The 16,731-nt window shown below is 36.9% G+C and overlaps 1 protein-coding gene across 1 annotated transcript in view; it reads left to right on the forward strand.

The window, feature by feature from the left end:
- Window positions 1-400: 400 nt before the first annotated feature.
- LOC149552699 (phosphatidylglycerol/phosphatidylinositol transfer protein-like) overlaps window positions 401-16,731 on the forward strand; it is a 99,286-nt gene continuing 82,955 nt past the window's right edge. The window contains exons 1-2 of the mRNA XM_089788260.1: window positions 401-504; window positions 604-705. Of these exons, the coding sequence (XP_089644386.1) occupies window positions 417-504; window positions 604-705 (190 nt within the window). The 5' untranslated portion in view covers window positions 401-416. The remainder of the gene's footprint in view (window positions 505-603; window positions 706-16,731) is intronic.

Here is a 16,731-nt window from a genome sequence, read left to right on the forward strand (position 1 = left end):
AATAGAGTAAGAAAGAACTCTACAACAAAGATACCACAACATTATGTGATATATATATAACACTGTCGGCATATACCTTGCACCCTTCAAAGATGTAGGTGCTAGTAAAATTACAATTAGAATTATATATCATATTCAAATTATAAATAATTGTTTGAAAAAAGGTGGCCACTAGATGACGCCCCCTGTTCAATTCACTACTAGGCAGTGCCCAAAATTATTTGTTCTCTTCGTTTGTTCTGTCAATCCAATTGCATCTTTTAACATAACTCCATTTTGACTGACTACTGTTCTTTGCATAGCATCTCGCGATAATGGAGCTTCAGCATAATCGCCGAAATAATAACACGTGGCAAACTCCTCGTTATATCATATCAATGCCCCGAACCTAAAAGATTCCGTGGAGATCATTTGCCATGGATAAGAAATTGCTGTTGTGCGCTCTCTTTGTCGCCGCTTCTTCATTCATTTTTCCAGCTGCTGCAAATAAGCCCACCTACTGCAGTAATAATTTCATCGCTTTAGCTGAGAAAAAAACAGTTTGGCTATTTTCTAAAGCTGCTGGACAATTATCTTAATTGACTGAATTTCTTTGTGGTACAGGTACGGATGACAGCTATGAGGTGCAGGTTGACAATGTTAGCATTTCTCCAAATCCAATTGTGAGTGGGAAGCCCGCAACCTTCAACATTTCTGCAACTTGTGGTAATTCTAAATCAACTAATTTACTTGCCCTATTTATTATTATTTAATGCCGTTTTTTCTGATAATGCATTCTCTTTCTTTCGTGGTGTGCAACCTGCTTTCACAACAGGGGAAGGGACCCAGCAGCTGTTCTTTTGCACTAACAGTGATTGACATAATTAAAATTTTTACACTAGTTTATTTGATAAGTGAACCCCTTTAACATAAGGTTTGGGTGCATGAACTCTAGGTTTTGGGTCCAACCTATAATACTGGTGCTACATGATATATTTCCGTTTAATTGGAAAACAGTTAGTCCATAATTTCTCTTTTTTGGTGTCTCCGTATGCCATCCTATGTCTTTTTTTAAATGTAAGCTGTTTAAGTATTTCTCATTTAATTACTGGTATCAAAGTCATGGTTAAAAGCTTAAAACTTATAACTATTAATTTATTTTAGAGTCAACGAAATCTTCTTTAATGTTCAATACGGTACTAAGCGTTGCGTCCATTCCCTCTCTCTTGCTACCCCTATATTGTTTTCTAGTTGTGTTATGGCGGTTCTCTTCATGAGACCTCTCGCTACTAGCAAACAGGAATAAGAGAACAGGCATAGCAGGGATGACCAAAACAATATTCAACATATACATAAAACAAAGCTAGCAAAAATTATAGCCCAAAAATAAGAACCTCCTATTGGGTAATAGAAATGGATAATATACCCCCATAATTTAAGTTTTTAAGTTCAAATTTAAGAGTTCTCCCCATTATTCACTAGCTGTTGTGAACCAACTTGACATACAATTTCATTAATATAACCAACCAACTTGACGTACAATTTCGTTAATATAGTAGGTAATAGAAATAGATAATATACCCCCATAATATAAGTTTTAAAGCTCAAATTTAAGAGTTCCCACCATTATTCACTAGCTCTTGTGAACCAACTTGACTTACAACGTACAATTTCATTAATATAGTTAAGTGTTGGTATATAAAGACATTCATTTGTGCAATAAATTTATAAGGATATATGGAGAACCTATGTAAAATACATTCAAGAACAAGGGGGAGGCACTAGACCACAATTGTTTCTAAGGGACAAAGAATAATTGTCTGCAACAGTGTCACATAGGCCATGTACAAGTTTTTTCCGTGCCAGCTTCAATCATTTGCTCAAATCCATAAAGCCTTGATCCTGGCTATCCAATAATCTCCTTGAAGGTGTTAGTCAATGCCACCTTTGAAAGGAAACTAGGCAACATAATACAACTGCCTAAACTGAACTATACATGAGAGTGAATGTGAAAATTCCTAAACACTTTAACATTCATAACTCAAATTCTCATATATATAAACCTAAACAGATTGTCAAAACAGAATAAATTTATAACACAACATATACATGGGAAAATGCTTTCGTGAAAAAACCCACACTCCAAACACTCAGCTCAATTGTATTAATCAGCAACAACAATAGTTACAAAGCAATCTTAGAGCTATACTCTTTAGGAGTCTTCGCACTATTACAAGATTTTAAAATAATTTTGGCAGCATAACAGTGTCCCTGAAAATCTTCAACCTGTTCCACAACATGAGCTAAGGTACCACATATTCTTAGAGCTCAACATTAAGAGGTAAGCACCCATGGTCTCAAAAACCAACTTCAATACCTAAAGGCTAAGTTGGGTCAAAAACAACAACTTGCCATTCCCATGACATGTTGCACATAACAACTTTCCAAAGCACTAACCCATGATTCACCCACAGTAACATCTTGCCATATGCACTACAACCATCACATAGAAACTGCCAAATCTGTTTTAGGCATATTCCTTACCTCCCACCAATTCTTAAAAGTGAACTCTACCATAAATGCCACTTGCTAAAATACAGCTTCAATCCATAATAGAAATCACAAACCAACTCTTTAGTCAACATAGGAAATTTCAAATCAATTTCTAGTCCAAAATGAAAATATATGACATCTTCTGAAAATATAGCATCTTCCAAGTGGGCACCGGCTTCCTAAAAGTAGGGATTATGCCATCTGATCACCTACTATGTAGGGTTTCATCTCACCAAGAAGTTCCACAAAGATGAATGATAACTTAGGAAATCAATAATTTAGGATAAATATAATTATGCCACAACATTTTAATTAATTTTAAAATTAAATAGTGAATGTTAGGACGTTGTTGATCCCACAAGTCTCATTGGCACGAAGAAGGAATAAGCGTGTTGTCATTGATTGACAACCGGTCTAAGAGTGAAGATGAAACAAGGAAGCGTGGTAACCGGTAGAAGAATGAACCAGTATACATAGTTATGCTATTACACTACCGACAGTGAGTCACCAGGGACGTGACAAGTCAGAAGGACGGACATATTAGATGTAACAGAAGCAAGATCTAAATGAAGGAAGCAGGCAAGGACAAAGGATACACATTGGTTCATACTTAGGTTGGCAGGGCTACCAGTCTAGACCTTAGTAGTAGTTGTCATAGGTTTTATGTGAACAAGCTAGACATGGAATTCAAGTTTTGAATTTGAAATTGAGTGGGATAATTTCTTCATGGGTAACTATGCCCTAACATCGCAGAATGGATATAAGTGTTCATATTTCAAAAAAAATAGAGAGAAGTTGCTGTTAGAGTGTGGTGCGCAAGAAAAGAGTAGGAGACAGAGTGAGAGAGAGAAGATTGCACAAGAAAACGCAAAGTGTTGTTCGCAGTGCAAGTTAGCAGAGAAGTAGTTGTAGAGAAAAGAGGTACAATGATGGGCTGTTCCGAACAACCACAAGCAAAGGTGAGACCAAGAGCACTCATGAAGCAAATAGGAAGAAATGCAACGAGATCTACAAGGCAAGACAGTGCTACCATTAGATCACATACTTTTAGATTGCTTCTTTACCATTGCATCTATTTGTAAGCCTTTAATAGGGCAAGCTTCATCTGAAAGCTTTTAAAAAAAATCCTCTAACAAGGTGTCTCTCAAAAGGAGACTTGTAAATCCTTTAACTAGGTAGCTCACAAGCTTGGGTAACCCTAACAGGTTACAGGCATTCCGAGCGGGATGCATTTCTAGAAGAAACACTTGTAGCTCTTAATCTGGTGACCCTTTACATGCATTACAAGTGCTAGTGGGTATATTACTCCCACCGTGGTTTTCACCCTCTCATTCAGGGTTTCCACGTATAATATCTCTGTGTCTCTTGATGAATTCTTTTAAGCTTGAGTTTATATGCTTTTATCTCACTTCATTTATCATAACGTCAGTGGTTAAGTGGATATTATTAAGTGTGATTAGAATGGCAAGAAGGTTTACCGGTTTGATTGTTGGTATTGATTCAGCCCCCCTCCTAGTATCGATTGGGACCAACGGACTCTACCATAGGTGAAAAAGCCACATACTTCTTCGTGAAAAGTTGTTTTCTCGCAAGTATTTATTTCTTTACTTGCCGAGAACTTGGCAAGTTCAAATCATTTTCTTGGTTGCAGCTGTACAATGGACTTTTGATGTCAAACAAATAATTTATTTGTTTTTTATCATTTCTTATTTGCTGTCCAAGCCACAAAACACCCTTCCAAGGTATTACAAGATCATTTGCAAGGATTTATGTTGATTTTAAACAAATTTGAAGTGGATTTCCAAGGTTATTCAAACACATCAATTTTAAGACAAAAATGGTTAAGAAATGAAGAATCCAAAGGTCACATAAAAGGGAAAATGAAGAATTCGGGATGCTACAACATGTGTTGCCCCTTGATCCGACTGGGGGATGCCAACCCCAAATCCTTGCTTTCAAGTTTAAAAACAAAAGAAGAAATTGATGAGGAAATTGTGTTGAAATAAGTTAGTTTTTTATATCCACATTACTGAGTACCTCCTATCCTCGATGTCCCCTATCTTGACAGGCGGTGGAACATTGTTTTATCTCCTTTTGGTTGCATCTAGGTTTTTAGGAACTTAATAATGACATTTCTTTTTAGTACTCTAAATTGCTCTATAGTCTAATGAACAAGATTTCACGCCACTTTTCTAGGATGGAGGTCGAGGCACAACTAGTTGTATTAAGTGAGGAGGCACAACTACAATGGACTCCTAGGACTAGACCCTTTACCTCTCCCCTAGTTTTTACTAGAGCTGGTAAGAGGAAGACGTAAATTGTTTTGATGTTGTATTACTTATAGTTTTACAAAGACAATTTTCTATTTTAATTTTGCTTCAGACTATTAGGTTACCAACCATCAACATTCCACATGAGGATGCTATTTTGTACCCATTTTTCAGTTAAATATATCTAGATTCAGCTTTTTTCTTTTGTTTACTCATTAGATGTATCTCACTTGAAAAAAAACATTTCTAATTAAATTTAAGCAATTTTTCTAGTTGTCCAATTTTTTGTGAAGTTTTTGCTAAGTCTTGTTTTGGGCCATAGCGAGAAGTTGTTGAGCTTGAGTATGTTGAAGCTATGGTTGAGACACCTCGATCCAAATATCCTCCCACTTGTTGAAGGCTTGTCAAGAGCCTACAATGTCAATTGCTAGGGGCCCCAACACCCATGTAATATGTACACAATTTGAACTTCTTAGAGCTCACTGACTTTGTCAATGCATCCGTGACATTTGCCAAAGTATCAACCTTTTCCTGCTTCACCTTTTCATCTTCTACCATATCACAAGTGAAATGAAATTGAACATCAATGTGCTTTGTCTAGCATGGAAAAAACCAGAATGCTTAGCTAAGATAATGGCACTTTGACTATCACAACAAATCATAATCTTTCCTACATCAAAATCAATATCAAAACACAATCTCTTAATCCAAATTGCTTCCTTGCAGCAGGAGTAGCTGTCATGTACTCTACTTTTGTAGTGGAGAAAGCAACTACAACTTGCCACTTGTTCATCCAACTAATAGCATCACCAATTATCATGAAAACATATCCACTAATGGATCTTCTATTGTCAATGTTAATCTGAATATACAAATTTATGAATACAAACTGAACGTCAAGGTCCATTAGGATAAATAAGGTCCATTAGGATAAATAGAAAATCACAGGGACTACTTGAAAGTAGCTTGTAAATATCTCAACACTTTCTTCACCACATCCTATGTATTGTCCCCTTTCTAGCAGGTTTCAGGAGCTTGGTTATGTTAGCTCATCATTGTGACTCTTGTGAGCTAATGGTTTGTTTTGAGGGTCTCAATTGGTTACTATTTATAGTAAGTCAGTGGGCTAGTTTCCATTTTTAGCAGTGCGTTTGGGAAATGCTTTTGGTCAGGCTATTTCTGCATCTGGATGAATACTTGACAATTTATGGTGCTTGGAATATAATGGAAGTTATTAAGTTTTACTTATTAGTTAACTTCTAAGCCTAAGTTAAGTAAAATTATAAAAAGGTACATGGAGTTATTACTTTTAAAAGTTTGAATATGCAACCAAAAGCAAAGTTTCGTTTAAGTGATAAGTGTATGAATGAAGTCACTAGCCTTTTGGTGTAAGGAAGAAGCTTTCTTGGCTTCATTAATTATAAATGCCAGCCTCTAGAGAGGGATCAATCATTCTATTGCATTTTGGTATTTTGTGCTGAGAGGTATCCAAGGGTTTGAGCATTTGCTGCTGAGAGAACGGTGAATTCTTTTGGTGGAGTTGCACTTGAATTGGTGATTGTTATGCCAACGAATTATGCCTAAATCTGATTACTCTTCTGCAGATCAATCAAGGGTTTGGAAGAGGGATTTGTGCATTTAATTGATTCAATATGGCTGCCATCTGTTTGGGAAATGGATGGCTAACAGGACTGGTTATAATTCAGCAATTAAGGGGCGTGTTTGATGTTTGTTTGACTGCCTTGTTGGTTTCTGTTTGAATTTGCTGAGGCAGCATGAAATCTCATACCATCTGTGTTTAATGCACTGCTGTGTCCAAGTTTGAGCGTGGGTATTGGTATTGGTTCGTGGCCCCATAATTCATCTCAAGCATCCACGTCAATATTGGGACAAGAACTAGTTGTGGCAAGGAGTTAGCATGTACATTCTACTAGTTCCAGGTTCATTAAAATTATTGAAAGAAAATGTGTGCATCATCTAGTTATTTGGCTCTGTAAATATTTACAACTCCTTTCAATAAATTAAGTTGGTGTGCAAGTTGTAGTAATATAATATAATTATTATATTATAATTGATAGGGCCACATGTGAGGAGTGGTGACCCTTGGTAAAGGGGCACCTAAGGCTTTAGGAACTTTCACAGCTCTTGCGAGCATCTTACGTCAACATGGAGGCTTTCCAACAAGATGGAAGACACAAAAGGTTTGACTATGAATACAAACATCTACATCATAATAGTTTCTTGCGAGCTTTATTGGGAAACAAGTTAAATAAGGAGGAATATAATTTGAAGACAATATGCAAAGAATAGTATTAAATGGCATCGATACGATGATTCGGTCATGAGTGGGGACTAAGTCTCTGAACACTTAACAATTGAGGGACATTTACATATTGATAACCATTGAGTCTTGATATCGATATAATATTGGGCCGCATAAGACTAATGTTATTGGGTTGAATTTAATATTTGCACTCAATATATCTGCTATATTGAAAATCAATCAGAAATCATAGTGGATGGATGTAATGATCATTAGATGATTTACTTGTATTTGAAGATTGAATGTGAATGAAATAGTTCTTGGAGAAGAGTTAAAGTGCCAATGCTTAAGTGACAAATCGAAGATATGCTTGAAGAGTATATGATGCCAATACATCTATCATAATCAAGGTCAAAGAGGCGATGCCCACTATTCTCATTTGACACACATATGACTCCTTGGCAACACCCTTGGAATGTCAAGAACACCATCTATGAATTTAATGATCTAAGCTTTGTGACAATTAGCAATCCTAGGCCAATCTATGGCAATATTAGACATCAATAAGGATTGCTAATTGCGTGTGTTCTTGATCGAGTTTAATTAAACCTCCCTAGGCTCATAGCCATGGTGATTGAGTTCAGTGAAAGCCTATGGTGGCTAGTATAAGCTCTACTAGTTCACGTTTGGAAGACTTGCGCGTGCATCTATTTGATTGTGCCCTCTATTTTGCTTGGGTTGACTTCATGGTATTGTGGCTAGATTCCATTTACAAATTCGTATTTGCAGTAGGCGGTCTTATGAACAAATCGAAGAAGTTTGAAGACCTCTACTGTTGTAGCAACACTTGTTTGGGAAATGCTATAAGGATTAGAGATTACTCTCACAATGGGAAACAAGCCTGGGGCATGGATAATTCGTAGCTTGAACCAACCCACCAATGTGACTGACATCTGGAATTAATAAAATTCTTGAGGATGAAGTATGGAATTCTGGCTAACTTGCCTATTTGGTGGATGTCTAGCATTAAGGAATGTTTTTCCAAATACCTTTTGCAAAGCTCATGGCATTTCAGACCACTATGAGGAGAAGTGGATGCTATAAGGTGTGGAGGGACAAGGAGTCGGAAAGGTTACTAAGGATGAAGCCAAAAGCCTAGTTCATAGTTCTAATGCTCTAGATTGAGAGTGCACACTTGACATTGTTTTCATTGTCCCATAAGCATGATGATGTTGAGGAGAATAACACTGAATCAACTAGGCATACTTCATCCTTTATTGGTGGCAGATATTTTGGGGATCAAGAAGATGATCCTAAAATGGACCTTATGCATGGTCTCTTTTTAGCAAATAATGCTGAAGTAATACCTTAAAAGTATTTGAAGAAAAAAATGTCCCAAGCTTTTACAGCAGAAGTGTCCTCTTCTGTGGGGATCTTTATTCTTTAAATTCTAAGAATGAGAATGATTTACTATAATCTAAAGGTTAGAGCAAACAATTGTGCATCTCATGCAAAGAGGAAAAATGAGTAGGATTCATATGAAATAATTGCTAGTGATGAGGAAGATATTGTTGAAGCAACAATGGAGTAGGCTGATTCACTTGTCGTTGGAGACAATTCAAACTTGATTACATTCTTGGAGAAAGATATCTTCATGATTGGGGTCATGTGATTATGGTATACTTTCATGACAAAGAGAGCAGCTAGAGGATCTACTTTAGTTGACATCTGAGGATCTTGGTCATATTGGTTCAAAAGGAGTGCACCATGTTGACATGGTTTCTCTATTGATCATTTAGAGGACTATGATTCATGGGATGGAGTTCCATGTGTGTAGGTTGGAAGGCCTTTATCTGGACATCTAGGTCATGATATTCTTGGATAGATGGATACTTGTTGGATTGAAGAGCATTCAAGAGAAGAGCTAGATGCATCCTGTGTGAAAGTCATGCTTGATGAAGAATGAGACACAACTTGCTGCTATGAGGCTTAGTTGGTGGCACATATCTAGATCAATTTCGTCGAAGAGGAAGAATTAACATTCAAAGGGAGTTTGATAATCCATCACAAGAAGCCTTGGATGAGGAGGTCAGAAGGTTGATGTTAGATTTAGAGGGAATTTGTCAAATCATTAGAGACAACCTTGGACAAGGAGGTTAGGAGGTTGATGCAAGAACTTGAGTTTCATAGAAAGCCACATCATTATGAAGATCTTCTTAATACATTCTACACTATGAGGGAGAAGTTTGAGGTGCGATCCCTTACAACATTATTCTCTAAGATGGAGAATTTTGGGGTATCAACCGTTGTAACATTTTTTTTTGAGACGAAGAAATTTGAGTTGTGAGCCCTTGTAATGCATTATTCTCTGTAAGGGAAAATTTTGAGTTGAAAGCCCTCGTCCTACCCTCAGGGAGTAGCTATGGTGGATGTCATGTGAGAATATCCACGACTTAGCATTCTTCTCTACGAGGGAGAAGTTTGAGGTGAAAGCCCTTGTTCCACCCTCTAGGACTATTTATGGTGGACCCACCCTTTGGGAGTAGCCATGGTGGAGGTCATGTGAGTCACTATGACTTGATACTTGTGTTGATTCACCTTCTGGGAGTAGCTATAGTGAATGCCATGATAAGATGACATTATGTTGAGTAATTCTACGAGGAACACTTGTGCTCATTTACATTTTTATTCATGACTTGATAGTTGTGTTGATTCATCTTTTGGGGGTTGCTATAGTGAATGCTATGATAAGATGAAATTATGTTGAGTAATTTCGTGATGAACACTTGTGCTCTTTTATATTTTTATTCATGAGAGTAATAGCCATGGTGGGGGTCATGTGAGTGACTCCATGACTAAACACTTGTGTTGAGTCACCCTCTGGGAGTAGCTATGGTGACCGTCATTGTGAGATGACAACATCATGTGAGTGATTTCGTGATGAACTCTTGTGAATGTTTGTGTTTCCATTCGTGGGAGCAGCCATGATGGAGCCTCTCTTTAGGAGTAGCCATGGTGGAGATTGCTCTATAACTTAGATATTGAGTGGATCCTCCCTAGCTAAGAGGGAGTGTTGATGTTAGTGTCAGAGGATGAACCATAAGTTAACAAGAAGATTCTCCCCAACTAAGAGGGAGTGTTGATGTTAGTGTCAAGAGGACGAACTAGAAGTTATCGAGAAGAATTCCTCCTTAGCTAAGATATAGTGTTAATGTTATTGTCAAGCTTAAGCAGCTCAAACACCTCAAGCAACTCAAACCAATTCTTTATCACTTGAATAATCCTCTGTGATTTATACAACCTTGCCCATCAACCTTTGACATCAATGTCAACATACTCGACATTTTGAGCACTGGTAGTATGAAATTTCACCGTTGATTAATGATATTATGATGGTGATAAAATTAGTTGTCTCAGTTCTTGATTTTGGTCTCTACTCCCAATCCCCCTCATTGTAATCAATTTTCTTATATGACAAGAGATCCCATTGTAATGGATGAAATTGTAGGCACTCCACCATTATGATAGGGGATCAAGAGGAGGAATCCTTGCCCACAAAGGAAGAAGGGCAAAAGCACGAGACTTCATCCTTGCAAGTTTGGAGACCTTTTTGTATTGATTCCAAGTGATCTGATCTAGGAAGAGAAATGAAAGAAATGGAAATATGTGCCTTGTTGAGATCAATGGAGGAAGAAGGCCTAATGATTGATTTATTGTTGATCGAAAGCTTGTATTGACCTGATTTCTATGGTGATCCCCTACAAATGCCAAATCTTAACTGGGCTGATCTATGTTTCTAACCAGGCCAAGGATGAATTGAGAGGCCACGAACAACCAAACCCTCGACCTTGGGTGGAGGATGACCTCATCCTCTATCTGGGGCGAAAAATGATGCCAAAATCCATAGATCTGTGCTCTAGACTGTTGGATCTTCAACTGCACTATCATTGAAACTATAGGGTCAAGGAGGATCTCGACCTCAACATTGAAATGACTGTCTTCAAAATAAAATATGGATTTGGAAAGTGATTACAAAATAGCCCTTGGATTTCTGTTCAAAACTATGCTCCAAATTTGCACTTGCACACAATAGAGAGGGAATTTTCATTTATTGGGGAGGGGCTTGCCTCAGTCAAGTCCTAGTTGGGGAATCAACCTTAAAATGAGATAAAAATTGGAAAAGGAATGCTAAATGTAGTAGAAATAAATATATCAATAAAGAACATCATAGCAATGTTGATGCAATTATGTTTTAATATGTAATCAAGTATGTTAATGCAATAGCCTTGATTCAACACAAAACCCAAAGGAAATCATGATAGACAAAATCTCATGTATGTAAGTGCTTGCAATATGCCTCAATGATGAATGCTTGTATGAAAGAAGATCTTCTCTTTGATGGCCAAACTCCACAATCCACAATGAAGAATGAAGTTAGATCTAGGAGAAGGAATATGAAGAACTTGGATGCGTGGATGAAGAATGCCTTGCTTGCTTGAAACTTCTTGGATGCACTTGCTTGATTATTTGAGCGTGGATAGCTTGTCAATTGTATGGATGTCTATAGATGATCATGGATTGCTTGCATGTGTAATGTATTCCCAAATGAAGAGAGGTGGTCTTCTTTTATTGCGATTTTGTAATAGAAACTGAAAAGGGCTGACTCCACAAGGCAGTAAAAAGTAGTATTTGATGTCGGCTTGAGATTCCTTAGAGAAAACACTTGGGTAAGAGACAACCTCGTCCCTTATCCTAGGTTTGGGACGTGCTTGTCCCTAATCTGGAGGTGAAAGGTCCTAGAAATGGGCTCCAGATCTAAGAAATGTTGCGGAATCAAGGAAAACTGATGATATATGCAGAAGAAATGGTCAAAAATGCATTTAAAGCATAATTTTTGTGGTTGGAGGAAAAAATGGGAAGCCATGCATAGAAAATTGTGCCAACATAGATTTTTGAGCAAGATTGGAAGAAATGACCTTGATTTAAGTTATTAATGCAAAAGGAAGCCCTAATGTACCAAACCACACTAAAGAGAGCTAAAAGGTCTTACAAAGTGAGTATACTTAAGGTCTTACAAAGTGAGTATACTTTTTTAAAGATGGTACACCCACTAACTTGTGAGTTCTCAGTTTTTAAGAATTTGCCAAATACGTTGCAATTTTTGCATCTATGGCTCTTTTGACATGTTGAATAAAAAAACTTCATCCTTACCATTCCACAAAGCGGTGAAGAAATCTTTTGCATCTACTTTCAGTGGTCTTTTTTTTTGGGTATGTAAAGGTACTCATCCTTTGTAGATGAAGCTTCTAACAGAGCAAACAATGTTATGGCACCAATGACTTGGGTATATTGGTGAGAAGGGTCTAAATCTAAGAGCCTTGTAAAAGGCCTTGAAGTTGCATTCTAAAGGTTGACTTTTATGAATATTGCTAAATGAAACTGTGTACAATTTTATATTTCTCATAAGTCTTCTAGGGATTTGGACTGCATTCATGCTGATGTGTTTTGTCCTCTAAAAGTTCCTTTGCTATCAAAATCTTCGTACTTTGTTTCTTTTATAGAAGATTGTAGGACATTTGTTTATTTCTTCAAGAGTAAGGCTTAAGTCTTTATTTGATTTAAGTAGTTTAAGTGCTTGGCTGAAAATCAGAACGATAGATAGATTAAATGTTTGAGGGATGACAATAGTGGTTAGTTTTGTTTTGCAGATATTGAAAAGCTTCGTAAAGAGAACGAGATTGAAAGACATAAGTCAACTACATACACTCATCAACAAAATGGAGTTGCAAAGAGAATGAACATAATGTTGATGGAGAGGACTAGTAGTATGTTGAGTGATGTTGGCCTTTCCGAAATTTTTTGGGCTGAAGTTGTAGCCATTGGATGTTATCTAATCAATGAATCTCCTACATAAACTCTTGTTGATAAGACACCCCTAGAGGCATGGTTTTGTAAACAACCTTCAATGACGCATCTCAGAATATTTCGTTACTAGGCATATGCACGTGTTATGTGAGAAGAGTTCTAAGTTGGGAAATAAGGTGGTTAAATCAACTTAAAAATATCTTCATTGGCTATGGAGCTCATGCGAAAGAGTACACGCCTTAAGATGTAGTGGCCTAGAAGGTTCGCTGTAGAAAAACTGTAAGTTTAAGAGAGATGAAACCTTCCACTATATTATTGCAGGCAGAGAAAGAAGAGAAAAAGGATGTAATTCAAAGTCCACTTACTCAAACAAAGGATGAAATACGCACCACTATTGGACCTGATGATAAGGAGAGCTCTAAAAGATCTAAGCATTCTAAAGAAGATGAAGAACCTCAACCTCAACTGAGGAGGTCTACACGTGATAGGCATCAACCAAAAAGATTTTGTTATTCATTGGAAAGGTTTAATTATTTCTTGTTGGATTCAAATTGCATTTTACATTAATTACTAACATTGATGCACCTAGGACTGTTAGAGAGGCTATGGACATACATGATGTAGATTCTTGGAAGAAAGCCATGGACAAAGAAAGGGTTGCATTAAAGCAAAATGATTGTTGGGATCTAGTAGCTTTTACTGATGGATGTAAACCTGTGGGCTGTAAATGAATGTCAAGAATAAAGGGGGTTTTGATGGCAGTGTTGAATAGCGTTAGGCATGGTTAGGCACAAAGGGGTATTCTAAGATGGAGGGATTTGGCTTTGCTAAGATTTTCTCTCTTGTAGCGAAGGTGACATCCATTAATTTTCTATTATCACTTGTAGCAGCATGTGATTGAGATATTGAGAAAATGGATGTGAAGACAACATTCCTTCATGGTGACTTGGAGAAAGAGAATTTCATGTCATAGCCAGAGCATTTCGTGAATAAAGATAAATAGGATCCACTGTGTAGTTGAAGAAATCTTTGTATGGTTTGAAATAATCTCCTAGGATGTTGTACCAGAAATTTCAAACTTATGTATTGAGTTCAAGAATTCAAAGATCTAAATCTAATGACTGTCTGTACTTAAAAACTAAAAATGGTTGCATTCTTATTATTGCATCATATGTAGATGAGGTGCTTTTGAAAATGGTAATGTGATTTTAGATTTGAAATTTCAATTGTCAACATAGTTTGATATGAAAGATTTAGGTGTAGCAAGGTACATCCTGGGATGGGGATGAAAAGAGACAGACCTAGGAGAAAGCTTTCGTTAAACCTGAGAAAGTATGCGACCTTGTTGTTGGAGAGATTTAGTGTGTTAAGCAAATCCTTGGTAGTTCCTATTTTGGAAGCAATGAGTTATAAGTGGAGGATTGTCCAAAATGTCCTATTGAGATACAAGACATGACAAGAACAAGAGTACCATACGAGAATTTTGTAGGTAGTTTGATGTATGTTTAATGTCCCCTATCAGAACCTGTCTTAGTTTATGCACTGTTATGTAATTGAAATAATTTGAGTTAGGAGGAATGTCTTACCAATTGGAAAATTTATTCTATTTTCCTTTAGGAGTAATTCCTGCAACCATCAAATAAGAACAAGTACACATGCATATATATAGATACATATAATTATCATGTAATTATCATGAAATGATAATTAAACAGTTGCATCATTCCAATCCTAGGAAAAGTGAACAGCATAAGGAGTTGACTCATAGTATCAATTTTACCCTACTCATATGAACTAGCCTTTTGTATGATGTCGTCCATGCCCATTCCACTGCAAGCCCTATTCCCTTGCCTTCATATGTTGTAGCTCATGCCCATTCCACGGCAGGACTCCCTTCTTTGTATGATGTAGCATGACCCATTCCACTGGCTTATAATTGGCCTTTGTATGATGTAGCATGATCATTCCACCCTAGGCCCTATCTATCTTGTGAGGAGATGATCGAATACAGTGAGGATGCATTTAGTATCTTATATGATAATTTGTTATAGACTGAGATATATAACATTATATATAATCTTATCTTTCTTGTATTGCATATAAAATTATTTGCAGAAACTTAAGATGAGATAGTGCCTGTATGTTTCAAATATATACACGTATATGGAAAAGGATATTTACTTGATGTTTAAGTTTGCAATTTACCAGGCATAACATGTAACCTTTAGAAATATATAGTTATATGAATAATTAAGTCAAACTGTAATCTACCCTCAGAATCTGATTATGATTCCCTGGGGTTTATGCTCATTAATATGTAGTTGACAGACATTATGTTGTGTATGAGCATACCTGTAACCCACCTATGGTCTTGGTCTTTAGAGTTACTTGTTAATCATAGTTGCACCACCCTGGGGGATGGGGGGACGGGGGGACAAGTTTCTGGGACAAGGGGACAGAGGGGCCTTAATTTGGGGACGGTAGGGGGATGATGGGGGGACGGCAGTGGGGGGACCGGGGGAGTTGTATATATTGTACATATGGTACTTAAAACAATTTTAAGTGCCTTCTCACAAATTATACGTATGATCTTCTCACAAATTTACCTTTGCTTTTCTTCTTTTATTTGTCTTTAAATAATTTTATATACTTTACATGTATGTATGTATGTATTTACACACCCACATCCACACACACTTTCTAGCTCATGTATATGATTTTTCTCCATCAATCAACACTCACACATCTCCTTGTAGATCTGCATGTATTCCTTATCAACACTTCATATGTCTGTACACATATTCTACAATTATTTCTCATACATGGACTGCTTATATTCTTCAGTACAGGTCTGAAGCACTCTTCATAATTAGCTGCCCTATATCATAATATATCTTATTCAATGCCTGCTCTCAACTTGGTGTGTATCTCTATCTTATCTTCACAATTACACTACACACTTTCCAATTACTCTTGCCTTTTGATTTTATATCTTTCACACGCCGCTTTGTAAGATGTGTGAACGCTTCCAAAGAGTCATCCTTACTCAGAAAGAGGCATCCCAGTTAGACCATATCCTTATCTTCAAGTGCTGCCTTTTGTTAAGAACTTTTAATTGCTATTTGTAAAGTCACTCCCTTATTATTCTGTCACACCCTTTTAATGTGCTGGTTTTGATTAAACCATTTGTTATAGAATCAACTAGCTATTTATTAATCTGCCATCTTGGTTATGTGAATTGCTGTTTGTCACTTAACAAAACGAATTTATAGCCACAATTTTTAAACACGAGTCGCTGTTCTAGTTTGAGGAAGTTGCTAGATCATGTGCATCAATTTCATTAATAAACTTGATGATGAAGGGACATTCCCACTAATGAAGGACCGCTTTGATACCACTTGATGAAGGGTGCTCCCTGTAATACCACAAACACATAACAGAAACAAAGAAAGAACAACAATTTGTGAGAACAAAATATGGCTTCTTTATTATCGCCGCAAATGCAGAATTATAGAATTTTGGACTACAATATGCAAACTCACATGGGTGCCTTCCTTACAATAATTTGCAACACAGAGTTGCGAACTATCACCCAGAGCTATCCTAGACAATGTACGGGCATTCCTTAAATAGGCATTTTTACACCACCCGAGAAGCTTCTAGACATCAAACCCTAACCCTTTGAAACTCAATAGCTCTAAATTTGCATATAGAGTTGACCCGATACACCTTTGACACTTATTTTGAAAATTTTGGTCTGCCCAACCTTGGAAGGCCATAACTTTCAAATTGTTACTCCGA

The sequence above is a fragment of the Cupressus sempervirens genome, chromosome 6, assembly GCF_028749045.1.
Source record: "Cupressus sempervirens isolate cs-2001-9-10 chromosome 6, ASM2874904v1, whole genome shotgun sequence".
In the NCBI taxonomy this organism is placed as follows: Eukaryota; Viridiplantae; Streptophyta; class Pinopsida; order Cupressales; family Cupressaceae; genus Cupressus; species Cupressus sempervirens.